Source organism: Balaenoptera borealis, assembly GCF_965194805.1.
Source record: "Balaenoptera borealis genome assembly, chromosome: 3".
Lineage (NCBI taxonomy): Eukaryota > Metazoa > Chordata > Mammalia > Artiodactyla > Balaenopteridae > Balaenoptera > Balaenoptera borealis.
This window is the reverse complement of record NC_138866.1, coordinates 171582814-171610160: the sequence shown is the minus strand read 5'-3', so window position 1 is coordinate 171610160 and position 27347 is coordinate 171582814. Positions and strand designations below refer to the sequence as shown.

The 27347-nt window shown below is 39.6% G+C and overlaps 1 protein-coding gene across 5 annotated transcripts in view; it reads left to right on the top strand.

Annotated features, from left to right (window-relative positions):
- The window catches only part of DNAJC1 (DnaJ heat shock protein family (Hsp40) member C1), a 380649-nt gene that overhangs the window by 156803 nt on the left and 196499 nt on the right, over positions 1 to 27347 (top strand). For 3 of the 5 annotated variants that reach the window (XM_082385496.1, XM_082385494.1, XM_082385492.1), the window contains exon 1: positions 20060 to 20155. The exons of 1 other annotated variant lie outside the window; for it this stretch is intronic. Coding sequence is in view for 1 of the 4 variants with exons in the window: in XM_082385490.1 (XP_082241616.1) it covers positions 19958 to 20155 (198 nt within the window). In the remaining 3 variants the exon portion in view is untranslated. Of the gene's footprint in view, positions 1 to 19423; positions 20156 to 27347 lie in introns of those variants that run through there. One more of the 5 variants, XM_082385490.1, reaches the window with a different exon arrangement.

The window sequence follows — 27347 nt, the reverse complement described above, 5'->3', positions numbered from 1 at the left end:
CCCATACATGGGATAAAATTAGCAGTCAGTAGAAATTGGCCCTGAGGAAACTCAGGTGTTTGACTAACTACAAAAAGCCTTTAAATCATCTATTTTTAAACATTCTCAAAGAACTAAGGGAAATTATGTCTAAAAAACTTAAGGAAAGTGTGAGAATGATGGCTCACTACATAAAGAATATCAATAAAGAAATAGAAATTATAAACAAGAACCAAATGAAAATTCTAGAGTTGAAGAGTATAATAACTGAAATGAAAATTCACTTCAGGGGCTCAACAGAAGATTTAGGCTGACAAAGAATCTGTGGGCTTGAAGACAAATCAATTCATTTGATCTAGTTTGAGGAACAGAAAAAAGAAAGAAAAAAAACAGACACACAAAGACCTGTGGGACACCGTTAAGTATATCTGAAAGAAAAGACTGTCAACCAAGAATTCTTTATCCAGCAACACTGACCTTCAAAAACAAAAGAGAAATGAAGATATTCTCAGGTACCTAAACATTGAGAGAATGTTCAAAGAAGCATTATTTATAATACCAACAAGTAGAAATAATCCAAATGTCTATCAAATGATGAATGAATAAACAAAAAGTGGCATATTCATACAATGGAATACTATTCAACCATCAAAAGGAATATGCTTGATATGCTACAACATGGATGAATTTTGAGAATATCCTAAGTGAAAGAGCCACTCACAAAGGACGACATATTGTATGATTTCATTTATATGAAATTTTTAGAATAGTCAGATGTATAGAGATCAAAAGTAGATTAGTGGTTGCCTACGGTGGCAGGGTTGGGAAAAATAGGACATGATAGCTATATGATAGAGGAGTTTTTTTCAGAGAGTGATGGAAATATTCTAAAATTGATTGTGACAATGGTTGCACAACTCTATGAATGTACTAAATATTATTGAATTGTATGCTTTAAATGGATGAATTGTATGGTATGTGAATTACATTTCATTAAAGCTGCTACCAAAAAAGGGTGGGGGAGGGGTAAAACAATAAAACTCTTAGAAGAAAACATAGGCATAAATGTGCATGACCTTGGATTAGGCAATTGTTTCTTTTTTTTTTTTTTTTTCTAGAAGACTTCCCACCCTCACTCCCATCCTATCCTTTGGTGAATGTGACCTGGCACCCACTCCCTGGGGGAAAAGCCTCTTTTTTTTTTTTTTTTTTTTTTTAAATTAAACACCTGATCCTTAGGTCATTTGCATTCTTAATTTATTTATTTATTTATTTTTGGCTGTGTTGGGTCTTCGTTTCCGTGCAAGGGCTTTTTCTAGTTGCGGCAAGCGGGGGCCACTCTTCATCGCGGTGCGCGGGCCTCTCACTATCGCGGCCTCTCTTGTTGCGGAGCACAGGCTCCAGACGCGCAGGCTCAGTATTCGTGGCTCACGGGCCCAGTTGCTCCGCGGCTTGTGGGATCTTCCCAGACCAGGGCTCGAACCCGTGTCCCCTGCATTGACAGGCGGATTCTCAACCACTGCGCCACCAGGGAAGCCCTAGGCAATTGTTTCTTAGATATGACACCAGAAGCAGAGCAACAGAGGAAAAGAAAAGATAAATTATACTTTGTCGTAACTAAAAACTTTTGTGCTTCAAAGGGCACCATCAAGAAAGTGAAAAGACAACCCACAGAATGAAGAAAATATTTGTAAATCATATATCAGATAAGGAAACATATAAAGGATCCAGAATTATGAAAGAACTTTTACAACTCAATAAAAAAAAGACAATTAACTCTATTAAAAATGGGCAAAAAATTTGAATATACATTTCTCCAAAGAAGATATGCAAATAGCCAGTAAAACACATGAAAAGATGCTCAACATCATCGGTCATTGGGGAAATGCAGCCAAAACCACAAAGAGATGCCACTTCACACCCACTAGGATGGCTATACCTTTAAAGAACAGAAAACAGTAAGTGTTGGTGTGGATATAGAGAAATTGAAATCCTTGTATATTACTGGTAGGAAGGTAGAGTGATACAACCACTTTGGAAAACAGTTTGTCACTTCCTCAAAAATTTAAACATAGAATTATTAAATGACTGAGACATTTCACTGTTAGTTCTGTGTTGGTTTTAAAATGTACCATGAATCACATTTTGACCAGCCAGAATATAGGGGAGTTTGCTGGTTTGCTATACCATAAGGTCCAGAGGTCACAGTGGAAGAGTTTGGAAAGACAGAAAGGGGTGGGAAGGTAGGTCAATTAGTAGAAGCACAATTCATTTAATAAAGTTTTTGTTCTTACAATTTTAGAGCTTTCAGGGAACAAAATTTAAATCAGTGTTCCCAGGAAGTTATGTGAAGAAACAGTAGTCGGCATTTGGTGGGGGGGGGGGGCAGTCTCATGATGGTAGGAGCAGATCTTTCTGACAGGCAGCTGATCACCTTCCCCAGAGAATATCACATCCTCAGGTGACTATATAGTCAGGTGTATCAGGAGAATAAAAAGCTGGGGTGTGTTAGGGGGAGCCCTTTACCCTCCCCCTTTACCTTTCAAAGAAGGGAGAAAATGCTCACTCAGTAAGAAAGAAAAATACAAGAGGAAATTTCTAGGTTTTTTCTGCCCCCTCATTCACTTCTTCCCAAAGTTGAGAAGTAACTTATACTTGAAGGGGTGGAGGATGTGTGGTCCAGCCTTTTCTGGGCTTTTTGTTTGTTTGTTTGTTTGTTTGATGCAGCTTGGTATTAAGAGACTTACTCCCTGCTCATCTTTCCCTAAACTTTCCAGGGTTGGATGGAGAAAGAGCTCTATTAGGGATCCAGATAATGGCCACAGCTCAGATCATGATCTTTAAGCCTAGCAGGAAAAAAGCTGATGTTTTTATTTCAGTCTATCTGACTGCAGCATCTCTTTCTCATTCGGTGGGAGCGGGTCTTCCTGACAGGCAGCTGACCCCCATGAGCATCCTTTGCTCCCCGTGGCAGTCACATATCCTGGAGCAGGAAGCTGAGACTGCCACTTATTCTAGAAGAGTGGTAGGGTTGTGGCACTTGATTTAAATATAAACACTGGGGCTTCCCTGGTGGCGCAGTGGTTAAGAATCGCCTGCCAATGCAGGGGACACGGGTTCGAGCCCTGGTCTGGGAAGATCCCACATGCCACGGAGCAACTGGGCCCGTGAGCCACGACTACTGAGCCTGCGCGTCTGGAGCCTGTGCTCCGCAACAAGAGAGGCCGCGATAGTGAGAGGCCCGCGCACCGCGATGAAGAGTGGCCCCCGCTTGCCGCAACTAGAGAAAGCCCTCGCACAGAAACGAAGACCCAACACAGCCATAAATAAATAAAATATAAACACTGGGTTCAATTAACTGCCCATCCATTTATTCCATATACCTTTGTTGAGTACACTCCCTGTACTCATTGCTGTGTACAAGGTGACAGAGATGTGAAGGGGAACATGGCAGACGGAGGATATTGACCCTTACAGACCTTTCATCTCCAATGGGAAGTTCTCTGCCCTTTGGGGACAGCATTTCGCCTCTAAAGTGGAGACTGGTTTTCCCTCTCAAGCCTCATGTACCTGGGACCAGAAGGAGGGGAGAGTCCTTGTTGCCCCCGAAATGCCATCTCAGGTGTTACATCTCCCACCCTCCTTCAAAGTTCATATCATCAAACATCTTGCTGTACTGATCATTCCACCTTAGTCACTGATGACTTTAACACCTGGCTCACTCTCTTCTCTTCCACCTCTACTCCTGTTTTTATTTTTTGACGACTTCATTCAACAGGCTCATGGATAAAATCCATCCGAGACAGGGTGTATCTCTAATTTCCTGTGTGCTTTCTGTGAATTTCTCCCCTCTTTTGCTCTCTCTAGAACCCTGAAGGCTGTTTTTCTTTCCCGAAGCACACAGTGAAGAAGAAACAGACTCAGAGGAGCCTCTGCTGCAGATGTGAGACAGGAAGATCCAGACGTGGGCTGCTGAGTATGCCGGGGCTCCGGGGAAAGGAAAGAGCAGGCGTGAGGATGGTTCACAGGGAGGAGGAAAGCCTTGGAGGAGCAGAGTTCTTGAAATGGGAAGGGAGAAGACCCTTAGTTGAGAGAACCAGGAAGTGGAGTGGACAGGACTTGGTACTGAGCTATCCTTACTTGGGAAGGAAGCTCCCACCCACTGGGGACGTCCTGCTGCTCCCGGACTTGTACTGCACCCTTGACCGGAAGGTGAGGAACTAGGTCATCTTCTGTGCGGTTAGAGCCACAGAGGGAAAAATCACACCTCCTGACCAAGATGGGACAAAAGAGGATCAGATTAGACTTTGCTAACCCCTGCACTGCACTGACACAGCTCTGCTGCCACATGTTTATGCTGTGGTCTCTTAGTTCCTTGACCTCTCACCTCTAGTGATCACTTCCTCAACCCACTTCAGATGCCCACTATCATGAGGATGGTCTTGTCATCAGCCATGACCAAACCCAATCCACACCTTGCAAACCCCATGAACTTCCTGGTCCTCTCTCTCCCTCTGTTGTTCTCTGGCAAAGCCCCAGCCTGGTTAAAACCAACCCTCAGCCTGATCTGTGCCTGTCCCTGAGCGGCTGAGCGGTGCTGGAGAAAAAACGCATGGCCACGCTGAAAAAACAGTCTCACTGCAAATCTGTGACCACAAATCGCAAAAGGATACTCAGCACTGCCCAGGGTCCTATCTTACATCCCTGGTGTGTTTGGCTTCCCAGCTCCAAAATGGCTATTTTATACCTTCTTTCCCATCAAATTCCCTATGCACACCCACTCCCCCACCTCACTTCCTCACACAAGCGTGTTCTCACTGGTGGCGCAGTGGTTAAGAATCCACCTGCCAATGCAGGGGACACAGGTTCGAGCCCTGGTCCGGGAAGATCCCACATGCCGCGGAGCAACTAAGCCTGTGCACCACAACTACTGAGCCTGTGCTCTAGAGCCCGCGAGCCACAACTACTGAAGCCCACACGCCGCAACTAATGAAGCCTATGCACCTAGGGCCCGTGCTCCGCAACAAGAGAAGCCACCACAATGAGAAACCCGCACACTGTGATGAAGAGTAGCCCCCGCTTGCTGCAACTAGAGAAAGCCCGTGCACAGCAATGAAGACCCCACGTAGCAAAAAAAAAAAAAAAAAAAGAAAGAACTATATATAAAAAAAAAAAAAAGCAGACACCTACACACGCCTCACCCTACCACGCTCCCTGCCAACTCCTCCTCTTGGGCTCCAGATCCCACCCCTTTCTTGTTCTCAAGGACAGGCTCCTACCGTTCCCCCAACTCTTCCAGACTTTTCCTGCCAGCATCCAAACATGCTGCAATCTGTCCTATGAAAAAATAAAATCAAAACACCTCAAATGACCCCATAACACCTTTCAAATTCCCCTCTCATTTCTCTGCTCCCCTTCAAAGCAAAATATTTTGAAGGCAGTGATTATAATCACTAGTGTTTCCACAATCTCTCCTCAACACACTCTATGCAGTTTCCTTCCACACCACTCCACCCAGACTGCTCTTGTCACGGTCTCCCAGGGCCTTTGTGTTGCCAAGTCCAGCATCACGTCTCTGCCTTCATCTTACTCACCCAGCACTGGGCCCAGAGAACTACTGCTGCTTCCCTCTGCCCTTTGGCAGTCTGAGAAGACAATATTAGAGTTTCTATTTTCACTTATTTTTTTTCTCTAAAACAAGTAAGGAAGAAATTAAGCTTTACTAATAGGTAAAATCCATTTTTATACTGGTGCCCTCACTTGGTTGCTATAGCAGACAATTAAATGTCACATATGCCACACAGGGCGTGCTGAGGGATGCTCCATAGTCAGAGGTATGCCACGGTTCAGTGGTGTCGGCTTATGGATTACATTATCTTAAAAAAAAAAAAAAGTTTTATTGTGGTGAAGTATACATATTGGGTTGGCCAAAAAGTTCGTTCGGGTTTTTGGTAGCAGCCTGCAGAAAACCCGAACGAACTTTTTGGCCAACCCGGTATCATGAAACTGACCATTTCAACCATTTAAAAATGCACCATGTAGTGGCATTATAAGTACATTCACATTGTTGTGCTACTGGGACTTCCCTGGTGGTCCAGTGGTTAAGACTGTGCCTCCATTGCCGGGGGCACATGATCGATCCCTGGTCAGGGAACTAAGATCCCGCATGTTGCGAGGTGTGGCCAAAAATAAATAAATAAACAAACAAATAAATAAAAGTAAATAAATCATATTGCTGTGCTACCATCACCACCATCCATCTTCAGAACTTTTTCATTTTCCCCAACTGTACCCATTAAGCAATAACTGTCCTTGTCCCCCTCCCCGCAGCCCTGGGAAACCATCATTCTAATTTCTGTCTTTCTGAATTTGACTACTCTAGGTACCTCATAAGCAGAATCATACGTTATGTGTACTTTTGTGACTGACTTATTTCATTAGCATAATGCCTTCATAATGGATAAGCATAATCCATATAATCCAATGGATAAGCATAATGGATAAGATTTACCCGTATTGTAGTATTTATCAGAATTTCAATCCTTTTTAAGGCTGAATGATATTCCATTTCATTATATGTATATGGCACATTTTGTTTATCCCCTCATCTGTCAATGAATATTTGGGTTTTTCTCCGGCTTTTGGGTATAGTGAATAATGCTTCAATGAACATGGGTATACAAATATCCGTTTGAGTCCCTGCTTTCAGTTCTTTGTGGTATATACCCAGAAGTGGAATTTCTGGGTCCTATGGTGATTCTATCTTGAATTTTTTGAAGAAGCACCATACTGTTTTCCACAGCAGCTGCACCATTTTACTGTCCCTTTAGCAATGCACAAGGGTTCCAGTGTCTTCACATCCTCACAGACAGTTATTTTCTGTTTTGTTTTATTTTGTTGATAATAGCCATTGTAATGGGTGTGAAGGTGTATCTCACTGAGGTTTTGATTTGCATTTCCCTAATTATTATTGATATTGAGCATCTTTTCACGTACTTGTTGGCCATCTGTATATCTTCTGGGAGAAATGTCTATTCAAATCTTCTGCTCATTTTGGGGGTTTTTTTTTTTGTTTTTAAGCTGTAGGAATTCTTTATATATTCTGGTTATTAATCCCTTATCAGATGTATGATTTTTTTCCCAGGAAATATGTATCAGATATATATTTTCTCCCAAAATGTGGATTGCCTTTTCACTCTGTTAATAGCATCCTTTGATACACAAAAGTTTTTAAGTTTTGATGAAATCTAATTTAACTGGTTTTCCCTTTATTGCCTGTACTTTTTATGCCATATCCAAGATATGACAAATCCATTGTCATGAAGATTTTCCCCTATGTTTTCTTCTAGGAGTTTTATGGTTTCAGGTATTACGTTTAGGTCTTTAATCCATTTTGAATTAATGTTTTATATGTTGTAAGATAAGGGTCCAACTTCTTTTTTTTTTTTTAATCAATGGTTGTTTAGCAGTTAGTTGTGATTTGGGGTGTGCTTATGAGAGGAGGTGAGCTTCGGGTCCCTCTACTTGCCATCTTGTCTCTCCTGCATTTCCCAACTCTCTTTTGCATGTGGATATTCAGTTTTTACAACCCTATTTGTGAAAAGACTGTCCTTTGGTCTAGTCATCCTTGTCAAAAATCATTTGACCATATATGTGAAGGTCCATTTCTGGTCTCTCTATTCTACTCTATTCATCTATATGTCTGTCTTTATGCCAGTACCACACTGTTTTAATTACCATAACTTTGTAGTAAGTTTTGAAATCAGGAAACATGAGATCTCTAACTTTGTTCTTCTTTTTCAAGATTGTTTTGGCTATTTGGAGTCCCTTGAGATTCCATATGAATTTTAGGATGGAGTTTTCTATTTCTGCAAAAAAAAGTCATTGGGATTTTGATAGGGATTGCATTGAATCTGTAGATCAATGCAATACTTTAGGGAGTATTGACATCTTAACAATATTAAGTTTTTCAATTCATGAAGACAGGATGTCTTTCCATTTATTAGTGTCTTTCATTTCTTTCAGCAATGTTTTGTTGTTTTCAGTGTACAAATCTTTCACCTGCTTGGTTAAGCTTAATCCTAAATATTTTTTCTTTTTGATGCTATTGAAAGTGGAATTGTTTTCTAAATTTCCTTTTCAAATGGTTAGGTGTATAAAAACAGAACTAATTTTTGTATGATGGTTTAAAATCCTGTGACTTTCCTGAATTCATCTATTAGTTCTACCAGGTTTTTGTTGTTGTTGTTTTGTTTTGTTGTAGATTCTCAGGTTTGCACCTGTCTTTGATACTTCCTCTTCTCTCTTGCTCTCTCATTCCTCTACATGCAAATAGCCACCAATTCATTTCAGTTTGTTTTGATTTCACAGTGTTTCTAATCTTTGACACTTTCTTTAGTATCATTATAATCCAATGTGATTGAATGAATATTTCTATCCACAATATCTAGGGCAATGTGTGAAGAAATTAGTTTCTAAAATAGTCCTTTTATCTCTCTCTCCCACTCAAACCTCTAGGACCTCCATATAACAGTAGAGGCTCCAGCCTTCTCTCCCATCGTCTCAGAAGCAGCACTGAGGCTATGGGCTCAGGAAGACCCAAGGTGGAAGCAGACATGCTGCTTACTAGCTGTGTGACCATAGGCATGTAATGTAGATCCTCCCTGGAAACTGGTGATGATAATAATAATAACTACCTCAAAGGGTTGTTGGGAGGTATAAACCCATTTGGGCTGCTGTAACAAAATACTTCAGATTGAGTGGCTTACAAACAACAGGAATGTACTGCTCACCATTCTGGAGGCTGGGAAGTCCAAGATGAAGGCACCAGCGTGGTCACATTCTGGTGAGAACACTCCTCCTGGTTCACAGCTGACACCTCCTTTCTGCATCTTCACGTGGTAGAAGAGACTAAAGATCTCTTTTTTAAGAGCACTAACCCATTCATAAGGACTCCACCCTCAAGACTTGATTACCTCCCAAAGCCCCCCCACCAACACTATCACACTGGGCATTATTATTCCAACATGTGGATTTGCAGGGGTGGGAGGGAGAGGGACACAGACATTCAGACCATAGCAGGAGGCTTAAACAGGACGATGAACATAAAGCACTTTGTAAAACACCCCCTTTCTCCTACTTTCTTTCTCCAAAGACACAGATGGGATTGATCTCCTGAATCCTCTTGTCTTTATTACTCCTTTGGCACTTACCATCTACTGCCTTGTACTATTATCTTTTTATGTGTATCTGTGTTATCTTCCCCACAAAATATATAAATTCTCCAGAGGCTGAGAGTTTGTCTTTTTTTCTTTTTCCCTTCTTTTGTGCTTGTGGCATATTGTAATACAATGCCTTATACATGGTAAATGCTTAGTCAATATTTGCTTTTCAGTTGTTTGACATAATGAAATCCTTTATTGCCTGGTTTCCAAAGTCTTCAGAATTGATGTTTCATTTATTTCAAGTAGGTTTTTCCCCCACTTTGATTTTAAAACAGCCTGCAACACTTAAAAATAGATAACAAGAAAGTAATGAAGACATCACCACTTCCTGGAAGACCATCTGAATGTATTTCAACCTATGTCTCTATCAAAAGTGGAAAAAACAAAGACAGACCAGGGTTGCCAGATAACATACCCAGTTAAATTTGAATGTCAGATAAGCAAGAATTAATTTTTGTTAGTATAAGTATGTCCCATGTGATATTTGTTGTTTATCTGACATTCAAATTTAATTAGGTGTCCTGTATTTTTGTTTATTAAGTATGACAACCCTACCACGAAGGCTTTAAGTTTAAAAAAAAAAACTGTGAACAAGCATTATTCTCTGTTGAAATGAGACTATTCCCATGTGCTTAAAGTGTTTTTGTGTCAAAAGAATACAGCTTGAGACATCATTATGAAACAAGCTTTAACCACAACTATGACCTTACATGGAAAAGACATGTGATGAAAAAGCTAATGAAAGGTAACATTAACTGAAATATCAACACACATTGCTTTGGAATATAAATGAAAACAGTGATGTTTCCGTAAAATGCAATCCTGTACTAAATGAAAGAATTGGTTGGGCTTTAAAATCTTTTATAGTGAGTGTGTAAAATGATCATATTTGCATATCTAAGTCTTCTCAGAAATACTATTGCTCTGCATGTTGAAGACATGACTTAGAACTTACAGGACAAATCTTGAGAAAAATTAGAATTATCTGTGGCATGTCCTATTGCCACTCGGGAGAACATAAATATAAATTGTACCTGTCAGCTTTATTTATTCAAGATGTCAGTGAGAACTTTTATGTGACTGAAGTACTTTTGGACCTAGTCTTCATTTTGGCACCACATTAGAATCTGATTTGTTTTTAAAAGTAATGACCAGTTTAATATATACTGATCAAAATGACTAAGAATACCTACAGTGTCTCTGGGGAGTCAGTGTTACTTCCGACTTGTTACCCAACCACGTGGTGCAACCAATGATTTGTATCAGTACAGCCTGTAGGTCAATTCATCACATCCTCCACCATGAACCACATGGTTCTACTAGGTAAAACATGGAACTTGTCATGCACATAGCAGCTTACCTTGAGAGCTGGCTATTCTCCTATGGCTTGAACTTGGGCAATTCTCCAGTTTACTTGATTGTTTTAGAAGTCTGATCCATAATACAATAGATTATTACCCTCGGAGAAGGAAAGGTGTTTTTCTTTTTCAATTCAACAATATTTATTGAAAGCCCAATATGGGCTAGGCACCATTTGGAGGAATGAGCAAGATGGACATAGTCCTGCTCTCATTGAGCTTGTATTCTAATGAGTGGAATCACACAATAAACAAATAATGAATGAACAAGGAAGATAACTGAGAATGGTAAATGCTAGGCAGCGGATTGAATAGGGGGGTGATGTGAAAGAGAGCAACTGGGTGCCCTTTTAGGTTAGGGGATTAAGATAAGCCTACCAGAGGTGGTTGAATTTCAATGCAAGTCCAACGGAGGGAAGACGCCAGTCAGGCAAAGATTTGGAAGAGTATTGGAGCAAAAGGAGGGCGAAGTCCCTAAAACGGGATGAGCCTGGTGTGCTCTGAAGGAGAACCAGTGTGGTGAGAGAGAGGATGGTGCAAGGTGAGGCTGCAGGTAGACAGAGGCCAGATTATGGAGGATTTAAAAGAACGGGGATTTATTCTAAGTGTGATGGGAAGCCATGGGATTTTTCCATTAAAAAAATTAAATAAATAAACACACAATATAATCCTTCAAAGTGAAGGTAGTGTTTTAACAATGAGGAGAAAGTAAATGCTTTGAAAGAAAACTAAGCAATGGAGAAAAATATTTTTAAGGTTAACCTTAAAATTGACCTAATCATTGTATCATGAAGTATTGATTAAACCAAGATTTTCTCCAAAAATGAAGAATATTATCACCATCTATTTTTATTGAGAGAAATCTGGTTTAAAATGATGTGTTAATTTAGAAATCTGGTTGAACATTTTGTGATAAATTAAAGGTCCAATTTTAATTTCAATTTATATAGATGCTTAGTTTGAATGGGTGTCATAGGTGAGAAAGATTCCTCACAAAAAGACATAGATCTAAATGCAAGACGTGTATTCTTGGCTCTGCTACTAAGTCATAGGTTCTTTTTGTATTTCCATTCAGCAATTGTGCAAAGGTTTTTGCTAAAATTTAGCTTAGTAATTTTCCATCCTCCCTTATGTCAAATAATTATTCTTGAAAACGAACTGAAAATGAAGGGTTTTTATATTCTTAACAAAGGGACTTTAAATCCACTGAAAAGCTACATTTGGAAGATTTAAAACAAGTTCTTAAGAGTCCAGGTAGGAGAATTTTTATTAGTGACACATATTTTTGGCAAAAGAAAAAAATCATATTCACCTAATGATGAATTTCCAAACACCCATTTCCCTACTTTCTCTATAGTATGAGATTCTTTCTCAGTCATTTTTAGAATACTGTCTTTACCTTTAAGAGACTCTCTGTGGTTTAAAGCTTTTTAGAAAATTGTAGATAGCGTGCTACTGACAACCATTTGCCATTACAAAAGGAGATCAGAAAACTTGGCCCAAGGCAAGGAGCTTTTGGGGTGCACCTGTAGGAGGCTGACAGAAGCAGCGTGGAATTGGTCACTGGCTGAGGTTAGTTTACACATGAGGCAGAGCGGACTTGAAAAGATGCATCAAGTTATCTAACACAGGCTGTCAAAGTTCAGAATGGAAAGGTTAGCCTTCTCCAGCCTGCTGCCGGTGGCTGGGCAACAGCTTGAGGACACACTAGAAAGAAGGATTCCGTCAATCCACACTACAACAAATAGAAAAAAAAGCAAATTGACAACAGGAAAAAAACCCCCACTTTGTCTCTACGTTTCCCTTTATCACTAATATATAAGTGGTGGGTCATAGAATGTTCTTTAGTGTGTGCCTCTAAATAAACCCTTAATGCTGACCTTTTGCAACTTCTTTTTCTCCTTAAGTTTGCAGTCAATATTTATTTCAACATGATTTCATCTGGACAAAAATGTTCTGTAGGTGAACATACGGTGGTATCTGGCCCAATTCTGCACCCCCTGGAGACAGCCCTGGTGCCAGGGGGAGGGAGAGGGGGAGGGGCGGGGGCGGCATGGGGGGCTGTGGCTGACGGTGGAGATGCGGACCAGGCTCCAGGGAGCAGCAGAAGGAAAGAACAGTAGCAGAGCTTTTACCAGATCACTGTGCGTCCATTCTGCTTCAGGCCTGATTTGAAATAGTGGCATCCTTATAATCGATTCAGGGGAATGTGGTCTCAGCAGGTACTTAGGAGCAGGAAGAGGGGAAAGAAAATAAGCCAAGGAATAAAATGTGGTTGTTTGCCTACACCACAGATACCTTGATTTAAAAACTCTCAGTTTCACTTCCATTACTGGAACTTTCATCAACGTACAAGTCAGAAATAATCAAATTTCCTGAAACATCAGAATACGGGACTGACACGTGTTAGACCAAATTTTTCACCTCTGAACAGTAATTTACTATACTGATAATTCTGTTTATTGTCTATTCATGACTCTGGTACTTTCTCAGTAAATTCAGAGATATCCAGGTCTCAAAAGAGATAACTGGTGAATTGATGTGCTTATCAGTTATTTATATCATTTCTCAATTATAAAATTAACAAATGACGAAGCATTAATTGAGTCAATGAACCCAATTTTAGAAGGAGGTAAAGACCTGAGTACATCACTTAATCACATTAAGTTAAAAAAGCAGAGCTGAAATGCATGCTTAGGAAACCATTTGTCAAAAAATACCATGAGCTAAAAGCCATTTAAAGACCAGCATAGACAAAGGCTAAATTAATATTTCAAAAGTTCAAATTATGTTTTTCCTCCTCTTGTGCAAACATACAAAAGGAAAGGGAAAAGGGAGGTGGAAAATTTCTTTTTAAGCATCTAAAAATGATAGTGAATGAAAGGGCACCTGGTTAATGGTAACTTGTACCATTTTCTCTTTTATAAACACGATTCTTCCTTAAATTTAAAGGTTTAGGTTAGGATCTGTATCTCTTAATTTGAAGCTATTGAAATTCTAACAACAAAAACTATGTTCGCGCGAGGTAACTCCTTTAGAATGTCAAAAATAATCTTTGCCTGTAAAAATGTTCTTTGCCCCCTGGTGGTGAAAATATTATTATTTAATTTTTTAAAAGTTAAAAGACTTTCATTATGGAGTCTTGGCACTAAAAATCCTTCCATGGTTGCAAAAAATAAGAGAGGATTATATATTGAAGTGGGGAGAAATGAAGCTAGGCCATAGGTGTGGTAAAGGAATTTAAATTTCTCCTAGCTTACCATTTAGAATTGTTGATTGCTAATTCAGTATTATTTCAAAATGCCGCCTCCTTTTAATAAATTTAATAGTAAGCATTTATGAGGCATGGAATTTTTGTGCATAATCTAATGCCTTAGCTGTGCGGCGTGTTGACTGAGGTGATCAGCAACTTTGCACTGTTTCCTTTGTGTTTCAGTTTGGCATCACAAACAACATTAGAGCTCAACGGCACAATGCCAAAGCCAGGCTGTTGAGGCTGGAAGAATATGAAGAGGCCTGTTCAAATTTTCTTTTGCAGACTAATTGGAGCTTTTGTGTATGAGGGAAATACAACGATTGCTGTACTCAGGCTGGACAGAGGAGTCGGGAGAGACTATCCTTGTTGGTTGGTTAAAAGTAAAAGGGGAAAAACTAATTTTCAAATTTAAAAAGTGATTCAGTGAGTTGATGGAAACCTTTGAAAAATGAATGATAATCTTGGAATTGTGTAAGATGTTAGGAGAAAGAAATTTTTACATGGATTCTACTGAGGCACATTAACGTCTATGTAAAGCAGAAGACATCATTATCTGAAAAGACAGAGCTACTTCAGGGTAAGACAATCACCAATGAGTCTTTAATGACTTAATCGGTGAACAAATTTTCCCTTCCTCTTGTTCATGTGGGTCACATGCTTTTAATTAGGTATTTATTAAAGCTGAATTTGGCAGGAAAATCATGAATAATATGTTTTATGGAGTTGGAACAAAAAAAGTAAACTGGCTTTGAGAACCAGTCATTATTTTGTAAAGGTGGTCTTGTCTGCCACCATCTTGGGCAGACAAGTGATTGGATAAATTTCCGGTGAAGTGGGCATTTGCAGCCTAAGTTTAATAACAAATGACTTTAAACACAAAATCTAAACATTTAAGAATAGATAAGCTTTATTTATGGAGCCCTTAATACAAAGTAGATAGAGACCTTCCAAAACATATTGGTAACATTTAAATAGCAGTTACTATATACTGGGCTCTAATTATCTCACTTAGCTCCTACAACAATTTTGGTAGTATTTTATGGTTTTGGTAGTATTATTATCCTAATTTTACAGGTGAGGTAACTGAAACACAGGGATCACCCAGCTAGTAAGTAATAGAGCCAGAATTCATACTGAATCATCTGGCTCTAGAATCTGTATTCTTTTGCACTATGAGATTATTTGAGTAAACAGTACATTATCCAGAGAAGTAAAAGCCAGAGTGTCAACATGATAGAAATGTATTTATTATTTATAACATGAAGAACATCTGCATTTATTTATTAGCCCTTCAAAAGATTAAGATTCAGTACTGCAATAAAAAAGAGATTATTTTTCAAGAAGGTGCTTCCCCAAAACAATATTTTTCTAACCTTTGTCAACTCAATATGTTTGTGAATGATGTTTGGATAAATAAATTACAAGATAATGTTCCATTAGAGAACAATGATATCTTAGAACTTTAAGTCCCTATATTTGAGAAACAGCCAAAAAGGGGCAAAAGAGAAAATTTCAGAATAATATTCCATTGTATGGATATACCACAGTTTGTTTATTCATTCCTCAGTTGATAGGCATTTAGGTTGTTTCCAACTCTGGTTAGTATGAATAATGTTGCTATGATCATTTGTATACAAGTTTTATGTTTTTACTTTTCTTGTGTATATACCTAAGAGTGGAATTCCTGGGTCATATAGTAACTCTATCTTTCGTTTTTTGAGGAACTTCCAAACAGTTTTCCCAAGGGGCTGCATCATTTCACATTCCCACCAGCAATAAATGAGGGTTCCACTTTCTCCACATCTTTACTAACCTCTTTTTTGTCTGTCTTTTAAATTACTGCCATCGTAACGGGTGTAAAGTGGTATCTCTCTGTAGTTTTGATTTGCATTTTCCTAATGACTAATGATGTTGAGAAGCTTTCATATACTTATTGGCCTTTTGTATATATCTTCTTTGGAGAAATCCGTTGCCCATTCAAAAAAAATGTTGAGTTGCAAGAATTCTTTACATATTCTAGATGTAAGTCCCTTATCAAGTATATGATTTCCAAATATTTTTCTCCCATTATCTTGGTTGTCTTTTCACTTTCTTGATGATATTGTTTGTGACACAAAAGTTTTAAGTTTCTGTGTAGTTCAATTTATTTATTTTTTCCTCTGTCACATGCTTTTGGTGTCATATCTAAGGGACCACTGGCTAACCCAAGGTCACTAAAATTTACTCTTATTTTTTTAAATAAGAGTTTTATAGTTTTAGCTTTTACCTTTAGGTCTATCACCTATTTTGAGTTAATTTTTTTTTTTCATCTTTGGTTTCATGTCTTTCATTGGTTTTGTAAAATTCTTGGCCATTGTTTCTATAATTATTGCTTCAGCTTCATTCTCTCTCTCTCCTCTTTTTCTAGGACCCCAGTTATATGTGTGCTAGATTTAGTCACCGTGTCCCACATGCATTTTTTTAACATCTTTATTGGAGTATAATTGCTTTACAATGGTGTGTTAGTTTCTGCTTTATAACAAAGTGAATCAGCTATACATATACATATATCCCCATATCTCCTCCCTCTTGCGTCTCCCTCCCACCCTCCCTATCTCACCCCTCTAGGTGGTCACAAAGCACCGAGCTGATCTCCCTGGGCTACCACATGCATTTAAAGCTCTATTCTCTTACCATTCTTTTTTCTCTCTGCTTCAGTTTGGGTATTTTTTCTGGACCTATCCTCAAATTCACTAATCCTCTCTTCTGCTGTGTCCAGTCTGCTGTTAAACTCATCCACTGAGTTCTTGATTTCAGATATTACATTTTTAAATTTGAGATTTTCCATTGATTCTTTTTTTAATGGATTCAACTCTCTGTTGAAATTCTGCATTTTCTAATCCATTTTATCCACTTTTTCTTCTATTTTATAAACTATTGCTCTATTTTATAATAGTTATTTTAAAGTTCTTGTCTGGACTCCAATAGCTGGCTTATCTGTGGGTCTTCTATTATCTATTTTTTCCTCTTGATTATTGGTCAAATTTTCCTGTTTTTCTCACATCTCATAATTTTTTTTTATTATGTACCAGACTTTTATATTAAAAACAATAGACAATAGAGATGATGTTATTTTCTCCTAGAGATGAAAATAGACAAATAGGGTGAGGGTCAGGGACTGAGCTGGGTAGGGATTGGGTTGGGGTTTTAGTAAGATTCATTCAACTTCTGGTTTCTCTGTTTCTTAGGTGTGATTCCTCTGAGCCTGCAAGGTTTCTATCTCCTCAACCCAGCATATTCACTTCTGCTCTTCAGAGGTTTTAAACTTAGATCTTTATCCTCTTATTCATATAACTTCAGAAATATTGCAAATGTCTTGAGGGAGAAGACTGCCTGTGTATTTGAAGCAGGCTCCTCCTCTTCAGTAGAGTTCATTTTGTATGCACTGGTAGAATGTGAGGAGATTTTACTCGTCCTATCCTTCAGTCTTTCAGCCTCCTGCACGACCCCAGAATTCAGCAAATGTTCTGTGGGAAAGCTGGCTGTAAGTCTGGGCCTCCTCTCTACATTTCCAATCCATTACACAACTCACAAGACTGTTAAACATTTCACTGGCTTCTCTCTTCCTGTGTACACTGCCTCTGCCCAGGCTAAGCTTCATCAGTCCATGCCCAGAATCATTAAGTGTCAACAGATAAGAAAACAGCTGTTCATTGTGAGCTAACTTAGTCCTGGCTTCAGCAAAAGAAGATTTATTCAATTGCATTGTCCTCTGCATGAGACTGAACACGTGAAGATGCCAAATTAGAAGTCTAAATGTAAATAGCACTGTGGTCTTTGCAGAGACCTAGACCAGAACAAGCAAGGACATCACTTCAGAGTGGACTAGTGTTATTGGAACTGAGTAGGAAGAAGCTTCCAGAGCAATACCTTATAGCAGTGAGAAGCAATAGCAGTGCTGTATTGAATAGACTTCAGTTCTGCTTTTCAGCTTGGCCTTGGAAAGAGAACTATTCCCTTTAGATGGAGGAGGTCCTTGGGGTTCTTGGACAACATAAGAATAGAGCTCAAGAGGGAAATACCAGATCGCTAAAATATCAGTGGCAATATGGCACCAGTTTCAAATGTTATATTGCACTTAATTTAATGGTCAAACTAGGAGAAAAGATGAATGTTGGGATATTATGTAAAAGTAGTACTTAAGATTATTGCTCTCATTTTATTTCGATGTTTTAATCATTGAATAAACAGTAAGCTAACTTAGAGATGTGGTAAAAATACCTCTCGCTTTAAGAAAACTGATATATCAAAAAATCAAACTAAAAAACTGTGGGGGAGGCATGGAGGTGGGGAGGTGTTCACAGGATTCCATTCAACTAATTGAATGCTAGCATGTGCTATGCATTGTGCTTGGAACTGGGAATACACAGAAAAGGTGATACCCTTTGCTATGGACTGAGTGTTTGTGTCCTCCCCAAATTCATATGTTGAAGCCCTCATTCCCAATGTGATGGTGTTTGGAGGTGCAGCCTTTGGGAGATAATTAGGTTTAAATGAGTTCATGATGGTGGAGCCCACACTGTGGGATTAGTGCCCTTGTAAGAGGAAATGCTAGATCTCTCTCCCCCTCCCCCACACTCCCACCATGTGACGGTACAGCAAGAAAGCAGCCCTCTGCAACCTGGAAGAGGGCTCTCACCAGAACTCGACCATGCTGACCTTTCCCAATTACAGACTTCCCAGCCTCTAGAACTGTGAGAAATAAATGTCTGTTGTTTAAGCCACCCAGTCTATGGTATTTTGTTACAGCAGCCCTTGCCGACTGAGACACCCCTGCTCTTGTATCTTTGAAAGTTAAGCCTCATGATGAATTTAAAATGGGATTAATTCAAGCACATATATTATTTTTAAGCAAGATATACTTGCATTCATTTAACTATTTTAAAATATATATATTTTTTAACTCTACAATAATGGAATGATTTCTTCAGTAAGATTTACTTCCTGCATCCAGGTAGTGTTTTTCTAACCTTTGTCAAACATAATATATTTTTACTATGAGAGCTTTATCATTATCCTGTTGAGCTTAATTCAGCTGGCTGGATCCTAGATGGGAAAGCATGAGATCAAACTCTCAAAACTGGTCAAGCAAAAGCTAAGAAGAAAATAAGATTCACACAAGAGAAAGCAATAGCGGTGAGGGGGAGGGTGGAGTAGGAGGTGAGACACTGGTGGGAAAGAGAGGAGGGTTTTAGCCTAAATGTCATTGAAAATAGACCTCAGTTGGGAAAGGAACACCAATTGGAAATCGACTAAAGCGGATAAACTACACTTCCCCTAAGACTTTGATTGAGTCACGCTTATTAATTTCTGCCAGGTTGCCTACTTTATGGTATTATGCCTATAAATCTTAATTCATTATTAGAAGTATACTTTTTGTCTTGGTTCAAATTTCATTTCTTCTTCACCTCTCTCAAAAGGATACTTTAGACTACTCACTAGATTTGTCCCTTTCAAGTCCTAGGTTCAAGTCCTCCTATATCTTTGGGGATGGAATAATGAAATGTGTGGAACAGAGGCCGTAATCAATACATCAGTTTTCAAATATACTTTTAGTTTTTAATATCTGGGGGAGGGTAAGAAGGTAACTGTTTCAGGGATATTTGGGATGTTCCAGGTGGATGCGCGATGTCTATAACTGTCCACGTCTCTTAATCTGTGTCAAGACACGGCACAGCTTCGCGGAGCGCGCCAGCGACTGAGAGGCATTTCGCGGAGGCCCAGGTCTGGGGCGCAGGCTTCTCTACTTCCGGCCCCGCCCCCTCTCCCGCGGTTGCTAGGAGACGTGATGTCACCGGAAGCGAGGCCTGGGATAGGCTAAGGCGAAGGGAAGCCTCTCCCACCCGGTGCAACCTCAGCGCCCGGCGCTGGCTCGCCAGCTGTTTGTAGGCCTGGGTGAGGGGCGGGGGTCCGCGGAGGGTAGAGCCGCCCGCGGCCGAGCCTATCCCTCAGGCTAGGACCAGCCGCAGGGCGGGCGACGCCGGGGCGGCTGCCCGTGCTTCCGACTGACAAGCACTGTTCCCGTAGCCCGCGCTGCCCGCCACGTCCCTGGTCTCGGCCGACGGCGCTGCGCGGCGGGTGACCTCTCCGAGCCCCGCGCGATGACGGCGCCCTGCTCCCGGCTGGCCCGGCTTCTTCCGCGCCGCCGGCTCCGGCTCGTGCCGTTCCCGCCGCCGCTGCTGTTGCTGCTGCTGGCGGCCGCGGGGCCGGCGCGCGGCTGGGAGAGCGGAGACCTGGAGTTGTTTGACTTGGTGGAGGAGGTGCAGCTCAACTTCTACCAGTTCCTCGGGGTGCAGCAGGTAAGCGGGGCCGGCCGGCCGGCCGGCAGCCCGCCCGCCCGAGGGCTGCGCCTCCGGGGCAGAAAAGTGCGGGTCTGGGCGGAAAGGAGGGGGTGGGGCGGGCTCTGACCCCGCTTCCTCCGAGGGAGCCGGGCACGCGGGGCAAGACTTGGTCATCCTGGGCTCGTCTGCCGTCCTCAGCCCGATCCACCAGGGTCTCCTCGTAACCAGGCTCAGAGGGAATGACCCGCCTTCCCCAATTCCTCACCGCCCGGCTCCCCTTCTCGAGTTCCGGTCTCAGTGACAGCAGTCTCAGTGACAGCCTGGACGGTGCCACCAGCCTGGGGTGGCGATCCCTTCTCTTTCCTCTGCCATTCTGGGGGAGATCCTTGCACCCAGCTGTGCAGGAGGAAGAAGGAAGAGTGGTGTGGGTAGATCTTTTACTCTTACCCTTTCCTTGACTGCCCCGTGAACGTGGGAAAGAGTAGTCGTGTCTCCCTCCAAATTTTCACCTTCCCAATTACACTTATCCATATTTTAGCAGCCTCCTTTCCTCTGCCTTTCCGGGAAGATAGGAATACATTTTGGTTGGCGTCTGGGTTGCAGAAGTTTTTCTTGCACTGTACTTTGGAATCTATGTAGCCTATTCGATTAGGCGTTCGTATCATAGTTTAGAAATCTGGAGGAACTTGAAGCCTCTACAGTGTTGGTCCTGGAAGTCATAGAAGGAGCCATCAAGTTTTCGGGGCAGTAGAGGCACTTGGGGTGCTCCAGGAAGAGAAGTCCAACCAGTAACGCAGGGTCGTTGTCTTTTTCTTTTCCTTTCGTTTCGTTTTCTTTCCTTTTTCAGCTTGAGACTTTAACTTGTAATGTCCGTTTGTTGCTATTTACTTACACCCTGGGAGTGGTGAATGAGGGTAGATATCCCGTCTCTGACGCCATTTTACTGGTTTAAGAATTATGGGGTTAAAGACTTAGAATTTCACAAGATCTGACTGAGCCCATCATAGAATGCTTTGAATAGTTATGGGGGCAAAAAAAAAAAAATGTTTACCAACAATTGCCATTCAAGGCACACTTCCCGTGACCAGATGTGAAGTGTACATTTCACTCCTACAGGTCATCATAAATTTGTGTGAACTGTTGAGCTTAACACTAAATGGAAATTTACTTTTAAATTAAATATATATAATTGAATATAAAATAGCAGTTGCCATGGCACCATGATTTTAACGAATTTCAATTTTGTAAGTTATAAAGTAGTTTAAGAATTTCACACTTCAAATTCTGTGCAAACGCTTATGTGGCAATTGTCTTTAGTCATTGTCTTCACCTGGTGCCACTTCCTGCTTGTAGAGACAAAGTAGACCTCATTTCAAAGTAAATGATGTCTCAATATGTGTAAAAATCACTAGTGAAATATAACTGAAGACTTTTAAGAACGCCTTTAATATTGAGAATATTTGTTAGAATTTATCATAATTGATTAAATTCTGTAGCTAGAGAGTCTTTTACATAACCTATCCAAAGATTTTGAAGATATTTTCCAGTTATTCAAGGAAAATTAAGCCCCTTTCAGAGAATACAGAAACTTAGTAGCAGTGGTTTAAATTTTAGATTATGTAATCTAGCTCGCATGTGAACTCTCATAGAATTTTCATTTATAAATTCATGGAATTAAATTTGCAGAGTTAATTAGGCAGTGTGAACAACCAGAGCATTTAACTATATGGGCAAAGATGGGAAAATAAAGAAGCATCGGTAATTGAGAAGATTCTGTGTGGAGGTAACATTTTAATAGAAGGATCCAGAAAATTGTTTTCATCTGTGTTTCTCTACCCAGTTGTGTTGAATTGGAAACAATGCAGAAGAAACTTTATTCTACCTAAGCAGAGAAACTGATCGGAACAAGTTCTTTACATTACATTGAATCTTAACTTTCTTAGGAGACTTTCAGGAGACCAGAAATTTGGTAGAGACAAATGCAGCCTGTCTTATGTCCTTAATGTGTAATTTTCAGGCCAAAGCCGACCAGTCTCTTCTTGACTAGCCAGACATGAGGAACCAGAGCAAAGTAGGTAGGTTACTTAAGAGTGGTGACCTGGCTTTACACACTTAATCAGTTTTGTTGTCCATTCAACAGAGATTTAGTTCATACCTACTAAATATTAAACACTGGGAATTGGCCAGTATGTAACACAAAACCCCTAGACTAAAGAAACTCACATTTTAGTAGGGGGAAACAGTAAACAACCAAACAAGTAAATATAAATGTCAGATGGTCAGAGAAGTCCTCAGAAAGAAGTAAGGGAGTGAGCCATGTTGATAAGTGCATTCAAGGAAGGCAAATGGTTAAGCTCAAAGGCCTTGGAGCTTGCTTAGTATTTGAGGAATGGCAAGGCAGCCAATGTGGCCAGAGCAGGGTGTATGGGGAGGACAGTAGTAGATGAGATCAGAGTTATGGGGGGCGGGGGAAGATCTTGTAGGGCTTCGACGTAAGTCATGAGGACTTTGGCTATCATAAGTAAGTTGGGGATCAAGGGGGGTTTTGAACAGAAGAGGTACATAATTTGACTTAAATTTCAAACCGATCACTTTATTGAGTTGGAGATCAACAATAATGTACGTTATTAATTATTGGATAATTGTGGTGTAGAATGTAGAATGGACCTGGGTGGTACAAAGTGGTCAGATTCTGGATATAATTGGAACATAGAGCTGACAGCATTTTGCTGATTGTTTGAATGTGGGATGTGGAGGTGGGGAGTGGGGAAGAAAAGTTGAGGATAATTCGAAAGCTTTTTCTAAACCTCAGAAAGTGAATAAATACTCGTCTAATTGCATTTGCCACTTACTGAGATGGAGAAGCCTGGAATAGAAGCAGGTATGGTTAGGGGAAAATCAGTAATTTGGTATTGGTCATGCTAAATGTGAGGTGTCTAATAAACTTTAAAGTTGGTTATCTAACCCTGGAGTTGTAAGGAGAAGGGTTTGGGCTGTGCATAATAAATTAGGGAGTCCCTGGCACTTCGTAGGTAATTTGAAGCCACAAAACCAGGTAAGTTCACCAGGGGAGTGAATGTAAAAGAGAAAAGAGGGGTCTGGGAGCTGGACCATGGGAGGAACCAGCAAAGGAGAAGAGGAAGGAACAGCCAGCAAAGTAGCAGGCAAACCAACAAAAGATGGTCTCTTTCAAGTCAGGTGAGGAAAGTATTTTAAAGAGGAGGAAGCAATCAGCTGGGCTAAATGCTGATGATAATTCAAATAAGATGCGTTCTGAGCACTGACTGTTGAATTCAACAGTGTGGAGGTCATTGGCTACTTTAGTGAGAGCTGTTTCAGTGGAGTGGTGAGATCAATAGATTGGTTACATTGGGTTCAGGAGAGAAGGAAGGGGGCGGAATTGGAGACAATTAATAGAAAAAAACTTTTTTTTGAGATCTCCATACCCCAAACTAGACTCCAGGGATGATTAGTGACTTAATGTGGCATCCATTTTACCCCTTTTTCCGCCAGGTCTAAAGTAGTTCGCTCAGTCACTCCCTAACCTCTTTAATTGGAATAATCAATGACTTTTAGAACTTGAACCAGGCCACTTACTGACTTATGACCTTGTCAAGTTAAATTATTTCATTTTTAGGACAAATGGTATTTTCTTTATTTACTTCATAGGAGACACTTAAATATTTATTAAATGAAAAAATATGAACATGGTAACTAAAACTAAACAGTAATTCACCGAATGAGTAATTGCTTGACTGTTTTTATTCAGTAGGTTATATTTATATTGGCCTTTTATTGCTCTCATACAGCAAAGGAATCCCTCTCCTTGTATTCCCAGGTTTCAAATTGGTTCTAAAAGCTTTCAAAGGGATTCCAGAAGTTTTTAGTGGAGGTATGTATACAGGTGACATACCAGAGGCTCACTCTATTTTTAGAATGACTTTGATTGTTCACAGGGCATTCCAATTTGGATATTGCATCTTTTCAGAGGATACAAGGTAGAAGATTAGAAGAATGTAGGAAAAAAAGTGTGTTATTGAAATATCTTTCATTAGTAACTTAAATTCTAGGTCCCCAAACAGTATTTATATTTATTCTAACAGCTCCTGCTCCTTGGATACCTGTATTTCTTGTGGGATCAATTTTTTTCATTGTATTTTGGGTCCATGAGTTTCTTTATACTTTGTACAGTGTTCTAGCCAACAATAAATACTTCATAGTCATTTAAAAATCTGTGAATTGAAATTGTAACAAGCTAAGTTATCTTAAATTTTGCAGCATTTACTTTCTGATGCAATCAGAGTAATTTTCTTGGTGCCAGTCATTACAGATTCCTATTCCTATAGAACTAGAAAATGTTAGAAATGCCTCTTTCTCTTATAAAATTTTTAATAACTGCATCCTTACATTCAAATGAATGCTAAAACCTGGTTAAAAGAAGAAAACTATTGTTAAGTGCACATGTGCTTACAAAATGTTGGATTTTAACTTTTTAATCAGAATTAATAAATCTTTTAAGCTCTTTCAGTCTGTATTTCAGATGCACAGAATGCACAGAGTAGCAGCCTGTATAAGGGAGGGACAATTATGGCACACTCATCCTACATATATCCAAGGGGAGGGACTTCCTTAAAGAAACACTGCTGATCTCTTGACCCATCTCTTACATCTTTCCGTGGATGAGTTACCTTGTTAGAGGGTGATCACCTGTGGTCTGCTTTGCTTGATTGGGGAGAGCTAACTAATTAAAGAGCTAGAAGTAATGATGCTCATTCTTAACAGACCAGCAAGGCAGTTGTTATCCTGGCCAGACTTTCTCTTGAGTGTACTGTCTCAAAGTCTAGGCTGGGGATGGGAGGGCCAGACTTTCTAGCAAGCCCTCTTGGCTCCTATACGTAATCTCAATTCTCCAGTAGCTTTTCAGCAATAAAGGTGCTATTTGATCTCTATTTGCCTGACTTCTGTGTTCTGTTTTTTTGGGTGGGAAAAGCACAAAGTCATTAATGGGGCCTTCTCAAACCCCAGCATAGGGGTTTGAGAAATAAAGAGGAAGATCTCTTTCATAAGTGACTGGTGAATCTGTACTGTGAGTATCAGTTCTCTCCAGTGATTCTTGTAGATTCCACTGAGCTTGTGGTGTTAGTTGAATATAGTGCAGTCTTTCTCTAGTGAGTCTATTCCCTTGTAAATCTATGTCATGTAATAATCACTCCCCCATTTTCATTGTAGAATCCAAAATTATTTGTTGATTTGTAGAGAGAGAGATGTACAAAATCTGGAATGGTAGATAACCTTCCAGTCATTTATATTTCTGATGTAAAGCATATCATGTATAGAGTTAGAGCTGAATAAATACTTGTTTAGTTGTATACATATTTGCATCAGCTTGGATTATTGTAAAATTGATTTACTTTTCTTATGTACACGCTGTTTAGTGGAGGTTGCCTAGACATATTTTACGGGAAAAAGCAAGTTTATTGGGAAACTTTTGCCACATAATCTAGAGCTGATGGAACAGAAATCCTCTTCTAGTTGTAAGTTTCTGTTTTCTTTTTATAGTATTCTTTTTTTTTTTAAACTAATTATGAGAACAATCCTAGAATAGTGTGTCTTTTATCATTCATAGATACACCCTAGGCGGAACTGGGAAATGGAATTGTCCTTTGTTATTACAATTATTCTTAGAGATACATTCTAAAATCTTTTTAATAAAAGTCACCATTTTACCCAGTGATTGGTGTAATGTGGTGAATTTCAATATCATATGTTTTATTCAGTGTTGGGAATGATACACAGGGTAGGATGGAGGTGAGGGTAGGTACTTGGCTTGATGATTGCTGAGAGGAGAACCTCCGTGGCAGTTGTAAGTAACACCAGTTGATAAAATGCCTTGTATCTATATTAAACATGTTCTCACTTATTCCAAGACTATATGGTCTTGGGAATCTTTTTCTAAGTCAGGCATTATTGGGTCTATTTGGACAGTAATGACGTCAATTAATTCTACCCAGAATTAAAAACAAATCCAAAGTCTTTCTTGTATAGAAGTGTGCAGAGATGGAAGGAAAGGAATGGCAGTGAAAAGAGAGACTTCTGATTGGGTGAAGCAGGACCCTAGACCAATTGATAATGAAGCTATAGTCATATGTATTTTCAAAAACCTTTCTTTATTTTCATCAAAACACCTACTTGTGAAAGATGGGTCCTATACTAATGAATGTAAAAATATGATTATGTTTTAAGTAACATCATGGTATTCCATTTGAAGAGCTAAATTTTTTTTTTTTTTTTTACTTATATTTACTGAAATTTTTGTCTAAGAGTGTCATTGGGACTTAATTAGAAATTTAATCTAGGATTTGTGTCTCATTCTCATCCTCCTTAATACTACATTAAGTAAGATTAGGACTCATTCACTTACTCAGAAAGTGTTTCTGATTACCATCATCCAGCAACTGGAATCTCATGCGTAATCAGGCACGTTGCAAAAGCAAGGCATGCCGCTGTCTACGTTTCTGGTTAGAGAGAATATGTGCATAAAACAGTATGCTTCATTATTAGACAAAATGCCCATTTTAGTGCCAGTGAAGCAGTGGACATAAAGCTATGTGCAGCTACATGGTCAGCTAATAGAATTTGAATTAAATATTAAAGGTAAGAGTTTAAGATCAAGAATTAAATAAAAGGACACATGTCATGGTATAAGCAGCGGTATTAAAATGGAAAAGAAGCAGTATTAAAATGCCACTGAGTGCAAACAGTAGAATTCTAAAAGGAAGTAATTAATTAAACAAATTCTGGAATACATACAACTCCTGATCATAGAAGGTACAAGGATTTTAAAAAGCTTCATGAGACCGCACTGTGACATGTGTAGTAAGCAGTAGTCAAAATGAGTTAAGACCAGAAAAGTTGTTGTTGTCATTTATTGGGAAGGTCTGATCAGACCATAGAGAAATCCTAGGGTCCATATATGTGCCTGCTAAGGAAAGTAGAGGCTTCATATTTCTAGCCAATACTTAAGGACTTTATACCATTAAAATGGATCAGGTTAAGGAAGCTATCTCATGGCCAATTACCAAGAAGCCTCTGACTTTTTGGAATTAAAAAAAAAAAAATGCAAATCTTATTAGCAGTTATTTTCAATTACCACACTTTTAGTTAACATATAAAAGATTAGTATTGAGGTCCTTCTCTGACTTTAAGTAGT